Here is a 19459-nt window from a genome sequence, read left to right on the forward strand (position 1 = left end):
AAAAGAAATATACCTGAAGTAGACACCCACACACACACACCCACACCCACACACACACACACACACCCACACCCACACCCACACACACACACACACACACACACACACACAAACACACACACACAAACACACACACACACACACAGTAAAATTAAGGGACTGGAACACAATATATCTTACTTTAACTGAAGTTAAAAAAAAAAGACAGGATGGCAATTCTGATCCCAGATAAAACAATAGCAAAAATAGACCTAAATAAAAGAGGCATGGAAGGAAATTACATCTATGCAATCTACATAGAAATTACAATCTAGGTAAAACCATGCTAGTAGGGAGCCTCAATAATCCCCTCTCAGAACTTGATACATCCAATAAAAAACAAGAAAGAAACAAAATAAATAGAATATTAGAAAAGTTAGATATGACAGTCCTTTGGAGAAAATTGAATGAGAAAAGAAAGAATATACATTTTTCTCAACAGGACAAATTACCTACACAAAATTGATCATTTATTGGGAAATAAAAACCTTAAAATCAAATATAAAAAGGCAGAAATATTATATTTATTCTTTTCAGGAGATAATGCAATAAAATTACATTCAACAAAGGGCAATGGAAAACATTTTAAAATTAAATGTAAACTAAATAATCTAAGTCTAAAGAAAAGTAGATCAAAGAAAAAAAATCATAGAAACAATCAATAAATTAAGAAGAATGACAACAATGAGACAACAAACCAAAATTTATGGGATGAAGCCAATGTTGTACAAAGGGAAAAATTTATTTATCTAACTCATATCAACAATACGAAAAAGAACATTAGACATCCAAACTAAAAAAGCATTAAAAAAGAAAACAAATTTTAAAAATCACTAATTTAAAACCAAATTGGAAATTCTGAAAATCAAAGGTGAGATGAATAACATTTTTTTAAAAAGTTATTGAGTTGATAAATAAATCTAGGAGCTGGTTTTATTTAAAAACAATATAACTCAATGGTTAATTTGATTTTAAAAAAAGTAAAACAAATATCCAGTATCAAAAAGGGAAAGGATGAAATCCTCCCAATATAGAAAATATTAAAGGGATCATTAGGAAATACTCTGCCCAATTACATGCCAATCAACTGAATAATGTGAGAAAAAAATTGATGAAAATTTAAGAAAATATTACACAGATTAACAGATCAGAAAAGAGAATAACTAAATATTACCATATTAGAAAAAAATTGAACAAGTCATTAGTGTATTGCCTAGAAAAATTCCCCAGGGGCTTAAAGATTCATGGGTGAATTATACCTAAATTTTAAGAATAATAATTTCTAATACTACATCAGCTCTTTAGAAAAATAGGTTAAGGCATCCTACCAAACACATTTTGTATCACATAATATTGTGCCACATAAACCAAGAAAGGCTAAAACAGAAAGAGAAAATTACAAATCAATTTTCTTAATGAATATTGATGCAAAAATATCAACAAAATACTAGCAAAGTGATTACAGCAATATATCACAATATATCCCATGATCAGGTAGAATTTATAGCAGGAATACAGGACTGGTGCAGTATTGGAAAAACTATCAAAATTATTGACCATATCAATAAGAAAATGAACAGAAATCATTTTCTCAATAGATACTGAAATACAATATCTATTCCTATTAAAATAGTAAAGAATATAGGAACATTCTTAAAAATGATAAACAATATCTATCTAAAAACATCAGCAAGCATTATCTGCAATGGGGAAAAGATAGAAGTCTTCCCAATAAGATCAGGAATGAAGCAAGAATGCTGTTCTCACTGCTATTATTGCTATAGCAATAAGAGAAGAAACAAAAATTGAAGGAAGTAGAATAAGCAATGAGGAAGTAAAACTATTACTCTCTGAAGATGATATAATGGTATACTTAGGAAACGATAAGAGAATCAGCTAAAAAATTATTTGTAAAATTAACAACTTTAGCAAAGTTGCAGGCAATAAGATAAACCCACATAGTTCATCAGCATTTCTCTATATGAACAATACAACCCAGAAGTAAGAAATAGAGAAATGTCATTTAGATTAACTTCAGACAATTAAAAATACATGAGTTTACATGACATGTAACTATATAAAAACAATTACAAAACACTTTTCACATAAAGTCAGATCTAAACAAATGTAAAAATATCAATTGCTCATGCAATTGATTGAGATAATATAATCAAAATTACAATTCTGCCTAACTTATTTAGTTCCATGCCAATCAAACTATTAAAAAATGTAACAAAATTCATTTGGATGAACAAAAGGTCAATAATATCAAGAAATTAATGAAAAAAATTATGAAGGAAAATGATCTAGAAATACCAGGCTTCAAGTTATACTATAAAACAGTAATCCTCAAAACAATCTGGTATTGGCTAAGACATAGAGGGGTCAGTCAGTAGAATAGATTGGGTATAAAAAGACATAATGGTCAGTGCCCAAAAGAACCTAGCTGAAAAAATTCGAAGACCCTAACTTTTGAAATAAGAATTCACTAACAAAAATTGTTAGGAAAAACTGGAAAATCATAGAGCACAAAATAGGTATAGGCCAATATCTCACACTATGTACCAAAATAAAGTCAAAGTGGGTGCATGATTTAGACACAAATAGAGACACTATAAATAATTTAGGAGAACAAGGAATAGTTTAACTCTCAGATCTATGTGGAAGGGAAAATTTTATGACTAAACAAGAGATAGAGAGCATAATGAAATACATAATCTTAATTTAAAAGATTTTGGACAAATAAAATTAATACAACCAAGATTAAAAAGAAAGCAAAAACTGGTAAACAATCTTTACAGCATGTGTCTCTGATAATGACTTTTCTCAAATATATAGAGCTTTGATTCAAATTTACAAGAATACAAACTAACTCTCCAATTAATAAGTGGTCAAAAGATATGATCAAGCAATTTTCAGATGAATAAATTAATGGCATCTAAATCCTTCTTTATTAATCCAAATTAAAACAACTTTGACATACTACCTCATAACTATCACATGGATTAAAAGGACAAATAGAGGTAAATGATAAATATTGGAGAGGATGATGGAAAATTGGGAACTAATGCATTGTTAGTGGAGTTGTGTGCTGATTCAACCATTTTGGAGAGCAATATTTATCCTTGCCCAAAGATCAATAAAACTTATTATGCGCATTGACCCTGCAATTCCAATTTTAGGCCTCTATCCAGAAGAAATCATAAAAACTGGGAAAAGTCCCACATGATCCAAAATATTCATAACAGCTTTTTTGTAGTGGCAAATAATTGGAAACTGGGGGGATGGCCATCAATCAGGGAATGACTGAACAAGTTATGGTATATGAATGTTTGGAATACTGTTGTTCTATAAGAAACCATGAATGGTCAGACTCTAGTGAAGCATGGAATTATAGGAAGTGATACTAAGGGAGCAGAACCAAGAGAATGATGTACACATTAACAATAGAATTGTGAGTTGATCAACCTTGATGGAAGCAGCTCCTCTCAGTAGTTCAAAGAGCTCTGGACAATGCCATCTCCATTCATAGGAAGAAAAAAAATCCTACAGAATCTGAATGAATACTACATTCACTTTTTAAAAATATCTCATGTATTTTTCCTGTCTTATGTTCTCTTTCTTTTTCCATAATCCTAATTCTTCATTATGAAAATGACAAATCTGTAAACATGTTAAACACAAATATGTGTTTAACTTGACTGTTCACTGTTGAGTGGATAGACATGGGGTGGGAAAAGAGGAAATATTGTAACTTTAAAGAAAGCATATGCATATGGATGAATGTTGAATAACTTTCATAACATATAATTGGAAATAAAAAATAAAATATCAATTTTAAAAATTACAAAAAGAGAAAAGAGCTATTAAAGTAGAAGGAAATGGAGGAGTGAAGTGAGCATTGTTTGAACCTTAATCTCATCATCTTTGACTCAGAGTAGGAAAAAGCATACACTCAGTTGGATAGAGAAATCTCTCTTGCCTGATAGTGAAGCAGGAGAGAAGGGGAGCAAGAAAAGAATTAAGAATCTGAGGGAAGGTTACAGGGGTCAGCTGAGGGAGGCAGTGGTCAGAAGTAAAACACTAATGAAAAAGGAGAGGGTGGAGAGAGAGAGAGAGAGAGAGAGAGAGAGAGAGAGAGAGAGAGAGAGAGAGAGAAGCAGGGGAAAATAGGATGAAAGAAAATACACAGTAATAACTGTGAATGTAAGAGATGAGCTTTCCCATAAAATGGATCAAAAAGAAGAATTCTACAATATATTGTTTAGAGGAAACACATCTGAAGTAGAAAGATAACTCAGAGTAAAGGTAAAAAACGAGCAGAATCTATTAAACCTCTAATAGATTCTGAAGTTACAAAAACAAATGTAACTAAAGTTAAAAAAAACAGGGGTACTAATTATGATCTCAGATGAAAAAAAGCAAAAATGGAAACAAGTTTAAAAAAAGGAAGGAAACTACATCTTACTAAAAAGCATGAAGACCATGAAGTAATATCAATTATAAACATATGCACCAAATGGTACAGCATTCACATTTCTAAAGGAGAAGTTAAATGAGTTAGAGGAGGAAATAGAAAATTAAATTTATCAGAGGAGACAGTCATTTTCCCCCTCTCAGAACAGACAAACTAATCACAAAATAAGCAAAAAATAAGTTCAGAAAGTAGATAAAATTTTAGAAAAGTTAGATATGATAGACCTCTGGAGAAAACTGAATGGAGTCAGAAAGAAATATACTTTTTATCTCAGGAGTACGTGGCATCTACACAGAAATTAATCAAGTATTAGGGCATAAAAACTTCATAATCAAATGCAGAAAGGCAGAAATAGCAAAAACATCCTTTTTTTCAAATCAAGGTGCAATAACAATTACACTTAATAAAAGGCCATTGAAATATAAATTAACAATTAATTTGAAACTAAATAATCTAATCCTAAAGAATGAGTGAGTCAAAGAACAAATCATGGAAGCTATCAATAATTTCATCAAAGACAATGACAATAATAAGATTAACATACCAAAATTTTGGGATTAGCAAAATAATACTTTTTGTACCTCTAAATACTTACATCATTAAAATAAGAGAAACAACATATAAATGAATTATGCATGCAACTAAAAAAGCTAAAAAAAACTAATTGAAATTACCATTTAAATACCAAATTGGAAATCCTAAAAATCAAAGGAGAAATTAATAAATTTAAAGCAATAAAATCATTGCATTAATAGATTAAAAAGTTGGCTTTATGGAGGAAAAAACACATTAAAACATTTGGTTAATTTGATTTTTTAAAAAAGAAAGAAGAAAATCAAATTACCAGGATGAAAATTGCATGGGATGAGTTCACTACCAATGAAGGATAAATTAAAGCTATTTTGTCCAATTATCTGTCAATAAATTTATGTCAAATTAATATTTATGAAAATAAATGTCAATTCAATATTCAAGAAAATATAAACTTCCCAGATTAACATCTAAGGAAAAAAGAATACCTAAACTGGTTCACTTTAGAAAATACAATGAACAAACCATCAATAAACTCTCTAATAAGAAAAAAATCCAAAACCAGATGGATTTACTAGTGAATTTCATTTAAGATTTAAAGAACAATTAATTCCAATGCTTATAAACTATTCAGGAAAATAAGAAAGGAGTACTGTCAAACACTCAAAAGGAGTACTGTGTGTGACACAAATACAATATTCAACCAGAGAAAGCCAAAACAGAGAAAAGAAAAGTATAGTCTAATTTCCCTAATGAATATTGAAAAGTTTTTAAGTAAAATTTTGGTAAGGAGATTACAGGAATTGAACACCAGGATATAATACACTATGACCAGGTGGGACATATTAAATATAACAAAACACTGTGAGATGATCAACTATGTCAGCATAATCAATCATTTTAATAGCATATCCTATGATTTAATAGCAAAGCATAAGATTATCACAATAGATGCCAAAATAATTTGACAAAATACAGCACTATAAAAACGCTATAGTATATAGCAATGAATGAAATTTTTCTTAAAATTATAAACAGTATCTTTCTAAAACCATTACCAAGCATTATCTGTAATGGGGACAAGCTAGAAACCTCTTCAATAAGATCAGGGATGAAACAAGGATACCCAATATAACCAGAATTATTCAATATTGTAGGAGAACCATTAGCTCTAGTAGCAAAAGAAGAAAAAGTAATTGAAGGAAATAGAATAGACTATGAAGAAACCAAACTATCACTCTTTACAGATGATATGATAGTTTATTTAGAGATTTATTTTATTAGAGAATCAATTTTTTTAAACTTTTAAAAATTCACTATAACAAAGTTGCAGGATATAATACAAACCAACATAAATCATCTGCATTTCCATATATTACCCCAAAGTCCAGGAGCAAAAGAAATTCCATTTAAAATAACTATAGACAATAGGAAATACTTGGGAGTCTACCTGGCAAGACAAACCCAGAAACTGTAGGAACACAATTACAAACACTTTTCACACAAAGCCAGATCTAAAAAATTTGAAAAAAAAAATCAACGTTCATTAGTAGGCTGAGCCAATATAATAAAAATAACAATTCTATCTAAATTCATTTACCTATTCAGTGTCATACCAACAAACTACGAAACAATTATTTTATAGAGAGCTAGAAAAAATAACAAAATTCATCTGGAAGAACAAAAGTTCAAGATAATCAAATGAAAAAAATTCAAGAGAAGGTGACCTTACCAGATCACAAACTATAATATAAACAGCAATCATCAAACTTCTCTGGTACTGGCTAGAAGTAAATCATTAATAGATACAGAAGACACAGTAATAAATAACCATAGTAACTTAGTGTCTGATAATTCCAAAAACCTCAGATTCTGATATAAAGATTCACTATTTGAGAAAAACTACTAGGAAAACAGTATGGCAAAAGCAACAGTATGGTCAAAACTAAGCATATACCAATTTCTTACACCAAATACTAAGGTATGGTCAAGATGGTTATATGATTTAGATATAAATAGTGATACCATAAGAAAATTAGGAAAGCATGATATAGTTTACCTATCAGATCTAGAGATAATGGAAGAATTTGTAACTAAACAAGAGACAGAGAAAATTTCAGGATATAAAATAGATAATTTCAACTATATTAAAATTTAAAAGTTTTGCATACAAAATCAATGTAACCAAGATTAGAAGCAAAGTAGCATGCTGAGAAACAATTTTTAACAGCAAGTATATCTGATAGAAGTATCATTCCTCAAATATATAAAGAACTGAGTTAAATTTGTCAGCATGCAATTGATACATGAACAAAGAATATGAATAAGACGTCTTCAGATAAAGAATGTAAAGTTATTGATAGTCATGTGGAAAAAATGTTCTCAATAATTTTTGATTAGAGATGTACAAATTAAAACATTCTGAGTTACCACTTTACAGTTATCATACTATTATGACCTAAAAGGGAAATGACAAATGCTGGAGAGGATATGCAGAAAATTGGGAAACTGATACACTATTGATGGATTTATGAACTGATCCAATCATTCTGAAAAGCAATTTCAAACTTTGCCTAAAGGGTAATGAAACTGTACATACCCTTTGATCCAGCAATATCACTACTGGATTTGTATGCAAAAGAGACCATAAAAAGATGGTGTGGTCTATATGTACAAAATAATATTAATAACATTTCTTTTTGAGGTGGCAAATAATAGGAAACTGAGGGGATGCTCATCAATTGGGGAATAACTGAACAAGTTGTGTGGTAGTTGAATTTAATGGAATTCTTATGCTATAAGAAATCAGTAACAGGAAGATTTCAGAAAAACCTGAAAAGACTTACATGAACTGATGTAAAGTGAACAGAACCAAAAGAATTTTGTACCTAATAACAAAACAGTGGGAGATGATCAACTATGATTGACAATGATGTGATTCAAAGCATTTCCAAGAGACCGATGATGGAAAGGTGTCCACATTCAGGGAAGAAACCAAAGAGTTTGCATGATATTCAAACATACAATTTTCACAGTGTTTTTTCCCTTTTGTCCTGTTTCTTCTTTTACAACATGACTAATGTGGATATGTTTTACATGACTGCACATGTATAATTTATATAAAATTGTTTGCTACCTTAGGGAAAGGAGAGGAAAGAGCAGGAAGGTAAAAATTTGTTATTCAAAATTTTATTTTTAAAAATGAGTCTTTAAAAATGTATGCATGTAATTAGGACAAAAGAAACTACTATTTAAAAGAATAATAAAACTATTATGTCCCAAAGTTTATATCATTTGACCCAGAAATACCACTTAAACAAGCAAACAGTTCAAATCAACAAAAAAATATTTATAGCAGTTCTTTTTGGTGACAAAGAATTGGAAATTCAGGGGATGTCCATCAAGTTCTATGAATCACAAAAAACAGTGTATACCATAGACTGGTGATCACTATTCCTTCTTAGAAACTCTCTACATTTGTAATATTGTCCTCTCCTGGTTCTTCTTATATCAAAGATAATTCTCTTTTCTTTGTTATATCTTTATCCAAATCACAGTGACAAACCATTCATGTCTAGAAGACTATTCTTAATCATTCTCTTTACTCTCTATACTTTGGTGATCTTACCATTTCCCATGGAGTTAATTTTAGACAGAAGTATACAGATATTTATATCTGTATCCTGAACTTTAGTCCTAAATCATGCCTTTTGGATATTTAAAATTTGACATTTGATATCTTCAACACCCCCAAATGAAAACTTTCTCTTCCCAATATTCTCAATAATAACACCATTCTCACAGACACTGAGGCATGTAACTTAAAGTGTCATACTTTACTCATTCAAAATTACCCCACATATAAGTTGCCAAATCTTATCATTTCTTCCTTCAAAATATCTCTTGCATATATGCCCCATCCTTTTACACATATGGAAAAATAGGATATCAACTCTGGTCTAGGCTGTTTTCTAGATAAATCAAATGAATTATCCATGGCTCAAATTTTACTGTATGCCAAATAGCTTTCATTCATTTTCCAGAGTGATTTCCCTAAAGTTCACATTTAACCATATCACTTTCTATTCCATGAACTTCAGTCGGGGAATTAATTAATAAACTTTTTACTAGGTTTCTGGCATATGCCAAGAATCTGCTAAGATCAGAGAATACAAATATTGAAAAGCAATATATGCCCTGACCTCAAGGATTAAAGACAACACAAAAAGCAAAGTAAAAAGCAGGATGTGGAAGGAGAAAAGGTAGCAGGTCCAGGACATGATGAAATTCAGTCCAAACTGCATCCAGTCATGAAGAATTGCTGAACTTAGGAATCTTTTTACATTGAGGTTTTGAGAAAAATTCTTTGCTCGCCACCAGCCAGACATCCAATCAGATGGGTAGAGGTTGAAGTGTGTTGCCACCAGGAACAAATATTTATAGACATTCATAAATTGGTTCCTTCTTAACTTTCTAGTCTTTTTTAGACTTTGCTGTCCTTTCCACATACCAGCATCCAGCTAAACTGACCTGTTTGATGCTCTTTGGATTTGCATTTCATGCCCTGACTATTGGGTTTTTTTGCCTGTCTGTTTTTGCTTTTTTGCAGGCCAGATTTGGAGATATCAATGTATTGAGATAAGCACCAACGCTGACTTTTCCAAATCTTCACCAGATTGTACAGGAAGCTCACTTAAATTCAATTCATTTCCAAGTCTTAGATTCATTTTCCTGATGTGGTGCTCCTCCACGGGAAAGAACCAATAACAACAGGAGAAAGAGCTAATCTAGTTTGAAAAGGCTGTGGGCTGTTACTTTCAGTTTTAAGAATAAACTTTTTAGAAAGTTTTTCCCATTCTCCCCTGAAGACCCTACTAATGCCTTTCCTCTGAAATTAACCTCCATCATGAATAGATACAGCGTGTGCGTGTTTGTATGTGTGTGTATACATGTAGTCAAAACCACCCCACTTCATTTTCTCCTGATACCTTCACTGAATGAGAATTCATCTCAAAAGTCAATAAACAAACAAAATGAGATTACAACTGAAGATTTTGAAAGGCATTTGGTGAAGTGACATAAAGATAGAAAAAAGTATAATGAGGATGGCTGTGTGAACTAAATGTATTAGTGTGCCTGCCCACAACCACTCCAACATATAATCTTGTCATATTTAATTATACTTGCAAAATGAAGACTCTTGCTATTTGGAGCATTCTTTCCTGTTGTTGTTGTTCTGAATATTTTTGTAAGTATTTGTTCATATCATTTGATCAGCAATTTTTTGGATAATGACTTTAAGTTTTATATATGTGTATATTATATATACATACCTACATATTGATTTATATTATATGTATAATATATGTGTGTATATTTAGAAATGTATGTGCATAAACACATAGAAACATACACATATAGTTTAAATATCAAGTTTTTTTTTCTATTTAACCAATTCCTTTCTTATCCTAGAAACTTTAATTTGTCCAGTTTCAAGTAATCAAAGTTATCTATTTTGTCTTTTGTAATTGTTTCTTTTTGTTTGGTTAAAAATATAGCTCCTAATGACTGAGATACATGATCTCATTTTTTCCTAGCACTGTTTGAATATCAAGTCATACATCTATTTCTTGTGGAATATAGCATAAGATGTAGTCTAAGCCTAGTTTAGTTTTCCTAACAATTTTTATCAAATAAGGAATTTACCTAGGTGATTTATGTTTTCCACTTTATCAAACATCACTGTTGAGTTCTATTGTCACTGAATCTCCCTTGTCCCCCTAGCAAGTGATCTATCTTTCTATTTTTTAACCAATATCAGATAGTTTTAAAAACTGTTACTTTATAAGACAATTTGAGATATAGAAGTACTACCTCCACCCCTTCATCTCCAAAAATCTTTTCATAAAGAGCTCATTCTTGAGCATAATTTTCATGATGATGTGGTCAGTAAAATCATGTTTAATACTTCTATTTTTTGTATTTATTTTAGGGGGTTTTGCCCTTATTTATGAGTCTTGCTATTTTTATTAGCTATTCATCAGAGATATAGGATATATAACTTTTCTAAAATTTTATTTGGGTCTTTGACTATTTATGTTTTATTAAATTTGTATATGTGGGCTTAGGTAAAGGGGCCTAATGAAGTCTCTTACTATTTTAGCTTTATTGACTACTTATTTATTTAATTGTATTAATTTTTCCTATGAGTATTTGGATATTATGCCACATGGTTCATAGATATTTAGTATTGATATTATTTTGTTTCTTAGGTTACCTTCAAGTATATTGTAATTTCCCTATTATCTCTTTTATTATATCAACTTTGGGAGCAGGCTAAAGGAAGTTGAACCAGGAGAACAATTTATACAATGAAAATAAAAATGTGCCACAGTAAAAATGTGCTTAAGTTTACACACAAGTATACATTCACACATATACATAGACCAATGGCTCTCAAAAGTTTTATTGAATTAATACTAAATTTTGCCAACCAATGGCTGCCTATTGGAAGGCATCCAATCTAACTGAAGCAACAAGGCACCTTGATGATGAAAAAGTGGAGTGGCATGTATCAGACAAATCAAGTTATCACCACCGCATTCCCTCAGACTGATGGAGACAGTCCAGGACCCTCAACCAAGAGTGCTCGAAATAACAATGCCCACTAGATGACTTGTCATGCTTCAAATCTGACCTCTGATACCATCACTGAAGATAGTCATCCCTGTAGAGGAGCCAGATATTCCCACCAGCCATAGACCAAATACAGTTCACAGGATAGGCAAGCTAGCCTGGTTGAAGCAGGCAGATACTAATGGTCAGATAGTAGTTTTTATGATGAGTTAAGATGCCACACTGAGGCACAATTTCTCTGAGCAAGATAATAGTTTGTTAATAGTTATATATATACAGATGTTAATAATGTGGGACATAGTGGACTCCTCAGTTAGTAGAGCAACAACTAAGAGATGGTGGAGGGGGGGGAACTCTCTTTGAGAAATAGGAAAGGAAGAATTCTGGGTAACTCAAATGTCATAATTGGCTATAGCTGGAAAAGGTGGATTGGACTTCAGTGTGGATGATCATATCCCTCTTGACAATTCAGGATGGTCACTTGCTTTATTGACCTCAGCTGCATCTAGAAATCTTGGTTAGAAAATCAGATCCATTGCAATCAGGACCTCCAAGTTAGTGCTCCCCTTGGGGTAATTCAAACCACCCCTAATTCTACCAAAATAGAAATGGGCAAAAGTAACATTTACCGTGGCACATTTTTGTTTTCATTGTATCAGTTGTTCTCCTGGTTCAACTTTCTTTAGCCTGCTGCAAAAGTAGTGGCAGAGGGACTCAACTTACACTGATTTCTGTTTACGGGTAAACAAAACTTCAAGGGGGTAGTTGAAAAGAAATAATAACACCATTCAACCATACCTTTCATTTGGTCTGGGGGGAGACCACATTTTTAGCTTACCTGTGAAATAGGCTTGACAAAAATGGGAAAGAGAGTCAATTATAGAGAAGAATCAATTATTAAATGATACAGTATAATTTTAACTTCCTCAGTGATATGTGTCTAGCAAGACAAACCACAAATACTACTTCCCCTCAGAGTCCAATGGAGATAATCCAGGGTTCTAAATCCAAGATCCCTGAGAGTGACAGTACTCCTCAGACCACCAACTTTGCTTCTCATTTTTCTCACCAACATACATCACTAACCAGTCAGTACCAATCAGCAGTTAAATCCAAGAACTCTAAGAATGGTAGTTCTCCCCAGATTAACAATCCTGATTTCAACCCAGTCTAACTATCATCCTGGGAAGAATCCCTTGGAGACTTAACCTACTCCTGCAGGTTCTAAAGCCACTGCCTCCTAAACAATCACAGCCTGGTCCACATGCCTTGCAAGTGAAGAATCAAAAAAGTGAAGGGTTTTTTTTTAAACAACTAAGTTCTTGCCATTGCTAAATTATATGAAATAAACAAATATGAATTTATCAGTGGAAATTAAAATAAAAAGATGTAGCCTTTTTATCTTAAAGATTATAGGATTATAGAGTACTGCCCTGGAGTCAGGAGAACCTCAGTTCAAATACAGCCTCATATATTTGATATTTAATAGCTGTGTGACCTTGGGCAAGTCATTTAATCTCATTGCCTCACCAAAAAAAGTGCCATGGGACCTTTCAGCTTAATGTGGCTGTAATCTTTTAGAATTGTCTGTCTCAATAAAACGCAAGTTCCTTGAGAACAGGCATTGTTTTCACTTTTCTTTATATTTCTAGCACTTAAGTACACTACATGGTTAGTATTTAATAAATTGCTTATTCATTTATTCATTCAATAATTCTAAGAAATTCTGAATTAGTAGTGGCTGAATTATTATTTTTTGAAATTATTCAACATGATGTGTGTTGTACATATATTCATGCAAGTTTGATAGATAGTAAAAGTCCATTTGGGATAATAAAAACTTACCCTCCACTTGGTGCCATTGTCATTTTCTTTTTATAGAAGCAGTAGCAAAAAAGTGAGAAATTACAGGGGTTATATCAAAGTCTCAAATCCCAATTGGTAAGTATAGGATGAAAGTAACATTTCTCCATAATTCCTATCCCTGACACATACTTCCTCAGATGAAAATTCAGACTAGGAAAGCTGTTTTTGATATGTACCAATCCCAGGAGCTTTACACTTCAGGGACAATTCACCCTACATATATGGGGGTTCTTGGAAATGCTGATGTATTATTGTAAGGGCTAGGAGAAATCCAACCCTTCAGAATACTTTTCATTTCTTCAGTGATTCCTCCAAAAGTACCTACAAATTGACTTACAGAGGGAAAGACTAGAATGGACAAAACACTTACCTCATTAATCTAAGAAAATTTGATGGGTACCTACCTGATTTCCAAAAGCATACAGAAAATGAGTTCCAGGATGGAAAGCCATTCCTTTAACATTTTTAAAGTCTGGAGGGAAGCGAAAACCTGGATACTGAAAGTGAGGTTTTATAATCTGGTTTACTAATTTCCTCGCAATAACCATAGCACTTCTCTAAAAGACAAAACAAAAATGGAAAAATTATGAAAATTTTTCTAGTATTTTGATTAATTCCCCTCATTCCATTCCCACTAGTACATCTCACTATGGCATGGAAGTTATCTTAAAAAGCTATGGCAGCAGAATAGAACTTCTAACAAATCCTATCAATTGGTAAAAGTTTTAAATATTGGTTACTCTGTCCATCATTCAAGGACACATCTGTGTGTAAGATTGACCATTAGGGTCAGAAATCATTTTTCTTCAGCAACACAATGCATGAAACAATTCTCTAAGGCACAGAGAATTTATGATCCAAGTTGGTGGAAGTACACTATTTTTAAATTATTTAACAAAGAAGCAGAACCAAGATGACTGAATGAAGCCAGAATTTTTACTGAGTTCCTACACACCCTTTCCTCAACAAAAGTAGAGCTAGATGGTGAAGTGGGTAGAGCACCAGTCCTTTAGTCTTAAGGACCTGAGTTAAAATCTAGCCTCAGACATTTACAAACTGTGTGACCCTGAGCAAGTCACTTAACCCTGATTGCTTCACATCCAGGGCCATCCTCAGTCATACTGATTCATATCTGGTCAATGGATCCAGATGGCTCTGGAGGAGAAAATGAGGCTGGTGACTTAGCTCAGCACTTCGTCATTCAAATCCAATTAATTTGCTTGTCATGGCATCATCTCCCTGATGCTATTATCTTCTTGGAAAATGAAGGACAAACATTATTATTCCTCAACAATCTAAAAGCACACCAAATTCAGAGTGAAAAATCCAATAGTAAAGAAAAAAAGTTGAAAACCTGTAAGAATACATTCATTCAGTAAGTATAGATTAAAAGGTAATTGGAAGGGTAGCTAAGTGGCACAGTGGATAGAGCACCAACCCTGGAGTCAGGAGGACCTGAGTCCAAATCTGGTCCCAGACACTTTATAATTACTTAATTGTATGATTCAGGGCAAGTCACTCAAACCCAATGCCTTGCAACACCCCACCCCCCCCCGCCAAATGATTGCAAACTAAATAACCTACATTTAAAGAATTGTGGGACAAATAACAAATCATGGAAAAAAACCATAATTTAGTTAAAAACAATAACAACAATGAGACAACATAGAGGGATTCACTAAGGGCAATATGGACAATTTTGATTACATAAAATTTCAATAATTTTGCACAAACAAAATTGATGCTGCAAAAATCAGAACAAAAACAAGAAACAGGAAAAAATGCAGCATTTGATAAAAATCTCATATTTCTCAATCATAAAAGGAACTAAACCAAATTTGTAAGAATTAGAGTCTTTTACCAATTGATAATAGTCAAAGAATATAAAGAGGCAATCAAAGCTATTAATAGCCATGTGAAGGAATTTTTCACAAAAATTAGAGAAATACGAGTTAAAATAATTCCAAACCAGCACCTCACACAATTTGGCTAAGGTGACATGCTTTTGAATTGTGATACTGGAGAAGACTTTTGTGTCCTTTGAACAGCAAGGGGGAGGTGGAGGTTAGATCAGTTAAATCACTAGATCAAATACTGAAGCTAAAGTTTAACTACTTTGGCCCCATGATAAGCAGATGGGACTCATTGGAAAAGACCCTGATGTTGAAAAAAACTGAAAGCAAAAGGCAAAAGGAATATCAGCGGGTGTGATAATAGTATCGTGAGAATTTCCATGAGAATATCATGGAAACAACAAATCTGTACTTTTGATTTCAAGAGAACAGATAGAAAGGTCTGGTGTGGCATTGTCCACGGAATCACAAAAAATATGAACATGAACAAACAACAATAAAGAAAATAGAAAAGGAAAGTGATAAAATGCTGGTAGAAGGGTAGGAAAATATGAACACTAATGCACTCTTGTGGAGCTGTAAGTTAGTACAAGGATTCTGGAGAGCAATTTAGAAATCTTCTCCCAAAACTATTAAACTGTGACTACTTTTAACCTAGCAATAATACTGCCAAGTCTATACCTCAAAAACATCAAAGAAAAAGGAAAAGGACCCATTTGTAAAAAAACTTATTTAAATAGCTCTTTTTATAGTGGCAAAGAACTGGAAATCCAAGAGATGCCCATCAATTAAGGAATGGTCAAAAAAATTATGGTTTATGAATGTGATGGGATACTGTCATTCTATAATAAATATTGAAAAAGATGATTTCAGAAAATCCTGGAAAATTGTATTAATTGTTACAAAGGAAAATAAGTACAACCAGGTGAAAAAATTGTATACTAACAATAATATTGTAAAAATAATTAATTATAAAAGGCTTAGTTAACTGTTCACTACAATGATCAACCACAATTTCCAAAGGACTCATGATGAAAATGCTATCCACGTCCAGAGACAGAATGGATTGTCTCAGAATGCAGACTGAAGCATATTTTTCTTTTTCTTGATTATTTGCTTTATTTTCTTATTTATTTTCTTATTTCTTGATTATGACTAATGAGGAAATGATTTGCACAATTTCATATATATATATTTATATATGTATCTGTGTATACATATATATATTTTATATATATACATATATGAAATGCATAGCATAATTCTTGTTGCCTCAATGGATAGGCAAAGGGTGAAGGATAGAGAGAGAATTTGAAACTGAAAATATAAAATTGAATTTAAAAATTTTAATAAATTTAGCATTCCAAGGAAAATATACTAAGCTTATGATGGAAAATGTCAAATTGTGTCCTATGTACCCTGTATTTATTTCTAATTGGTCATGACTTAAGTTTGCCTGTATCCAACCACAAAGTATAATTTAAAAAATCATGACATTACACATTTCTTTTTAAATTTTTTTATTTTTTAATAATTTAATAATTTAAAATGCTTATTTATCTTCCAATGGCAGAGTTTCAACAAACCATTTTTGTAAGGTTTTAACTTTCACATTTCTCTCTCTCTCTCCTCAATTCCCTTCAAGCTAATATAAGTTATACATATATAATTATGCTAAGCATATATCCATATCAATCATCTTGTGAAAAAATAATAAACTATAATACAAAAAAATATTAAAAATTGAAAAAGTAAACTTTGGTCTGCATCAGACTCCATGGTCCTTCTCTGGATATGGATAGTATTTATCTATCACAAGTCTTACAGAATTGTCTTTGAGTACTGTACTGCTAAGATGAGCAAAGTCATCTTAGTTGTTGTACATTTATTCCTATTTTTATTTTCACTACCACCACCATCCAAACATTTATATACGAGGACAGAAAATGGTTGTACATACTTCTATGCCAAGAGAATCACCTCAAAATAAAAATAAACTCCTGGACCTCAAATTCTGTTTTTAAAATCTTCCCTATCATCAATTAATTTGCATTATCCTGATTAGGCTAAGATAAGAAAGCTTTGATGCTCACCCTGGTCTTAAAAAATAGACTGCTTTTCTAAATGGTCTATGTAGGACATAAGAACCTTTATAGCTCAGTCATGCTTGAAATTTTTTCTTCCCACATTTAATAAGTCAGACTCTCATCCTCCAGGATAATTCTAATAGTTGGAATGATTTTTTCCGAACCATCATAATCTCTGTGTTAACACTTGTGAATGCCCCAAAAGAGAAATGATTATCACTATGAGTCAGCATATGATTAACAAGAACAAACCATGCTAAAGCATACCCATTTAACTTTTTTGACAAAGTTGCAAAATCAAAAGAATAGCATGAGCAAAGAATATTTGGATTTTATAAAGGTATTTGACAGTTTTTCATATCCTTATGGACAAGTCACAGAGTTCTGGACTGATGTATAGTATGCTCAGAGACATGGGCCTGGCACATCGTTACTCAGTTGTTCAATTGTGTATGGCTCAAGCCTATAGACTTGTCCATGAAGTTTTCTTTGCAAAGATTCTTTAGTGGCTTTCCATTTCCTTCTCCAATTTATCCTCATTTTATAGATGGGGAATTGAGACAAATGGCGTTAAGTGACTTGACTAGGGTCAAATATTGAGAAAGTGCCTAAGTCCAGATTTTTACTCAGATCTTCCTGACTTCAGGATCAATATCTACCTACTGCACCACCTAGACAGATACCTGGTGCTTAAGAAATGTTTGAGTGGCTGGAATCTTGTGAAAATATACATAAAATGAGAAATATAAGACATAAAAAATGAGAAGAATTAGCTAATAACATGATTGTTATGATAATATGTTTTAATACTTTATCAGTTGATTTCATCAATGAAAATATATACCCAAAGTTTCAGGTCCATTGTGGACATATAGATGGCAAATTGTTATGAACACTTTATGTCTGTCTAGCTACCTTTTGATTGAGTCACTCTAAATTTAGCTTGGATGGCACAGGATTTATCACTGTGCCTCTTTCTAGTTTGGTAATGTCTGTTCAAGTATGCATTCTATTGTCTTACTTAACATTGAAGTGGCATACTCAGTGCCATGCCATAATGAGGCACAAATGGAACTTAAGTGAAGGAATATTAATAATAACAACAACACAGATGTGAAAGTATTCTTTAGTATTTCTCCAGTAAACTGAACTGGAACCTGATCACTGTCACAGACAAAGTCTATCATTCTACCAAGAAATAACATACATAGATTCATAATTTTAAATATAGGTCACCATCCCAAATCATCATCATTTGCAATAAATATGGAACAAAATGTTTTTAGTTACAGAGACCTACCAGAAAAATATCAAAATCAAAGAGGAATGAGTTGTTGTCTTGTCTGCTAATAGTCATACTGAGAATTCTTTCTTTCAATAATTCTATAGAGGATAACATTATATTGTAATGTTTCTATTCAGCTACAAAAGGCAGTCATTATATCCACTCATGCAATAATTAAGAACATGATAATGATTTGCCTTTAAATTATTCCTATCTGAACCTTATTGGGGAAAATGAGAATGACATTGTAGATAGGATAATAATTAGCAATAATAATTTTGTTGTTGAGTCATTTCAGTCATGTTCAATTCTTCATGTCCATGTAGAGTTTCCTTAGAAAAGAAAAATGGAGCGGTTTACCATTTCCTTTTCCAGATCATTTTACAATTAAGAAACTGAGGCAAACAAGGTTAAGTGACTTGTCCACAGTCTCTGAGGTAGATTTTGATGAGTCTTCCTGATTCCAGGTGTTCCAGTTAGTTGCATAATAATAATAATTATTGTTCTACATCTAGAAAGGACTTTCCTCATAATAAGATTGATCCAAGATTGTTGACGTACATATTATTATTCCCTTTTTATAGATGAGGAAATTCACCCATACCTTGTGTTTGCCTATAATCATACAGAGAGGAAGTTAAGGAAATGGAATTCAAACCTTGAACCCTTTGTTGCAATTGGGGTT

The 19459-nt window shown here is 32.1% G+C and overlaps 1 protein-coding gene across 4 annotated transcripts in view; it reads right to left on the reverse strand.

Annotated features, from left to right (window-relative positions):
• The window catches only part of LOC141522203 (cation channel sperm-associated auxiliary subunit beta-like), a 156273-nt gene that overhangs the window by 81536 nt on the left and 55278 nt on the right, over positions 1-19459 (reverse strand). For all 4 annotated transcript variants that reach the window (XM_074235413.1, XM_074235411.1, XM_074235412.1 and 1 more), the window contains one exon: positions 13954-14106. In XM_074235413.1, coding sequence (XP_074091514.1) covers positions 13954-14106 — 153 coding nt within the window. The remainder of the gene's footprint in view (positions 1-13953; positions 14107-19459) is intronic.

Source organism: Macrotis lagotis, chromosome 4, assembly GCF_037893015.1.
Source record: "Macrotis lagotis isolate mMagLag1 chromosome 4, bilby.v1.9.chrom.fasta, whole genome shotgun sequence".
In the NCBI taxonomy this organism is placed as follows: domain Eukaryota; kingdom Metazoa; phylum Chordata; class Mammalia; order Peramelemorphia; family Peramelidae; genus Macrotis; species Macrotis lagotis.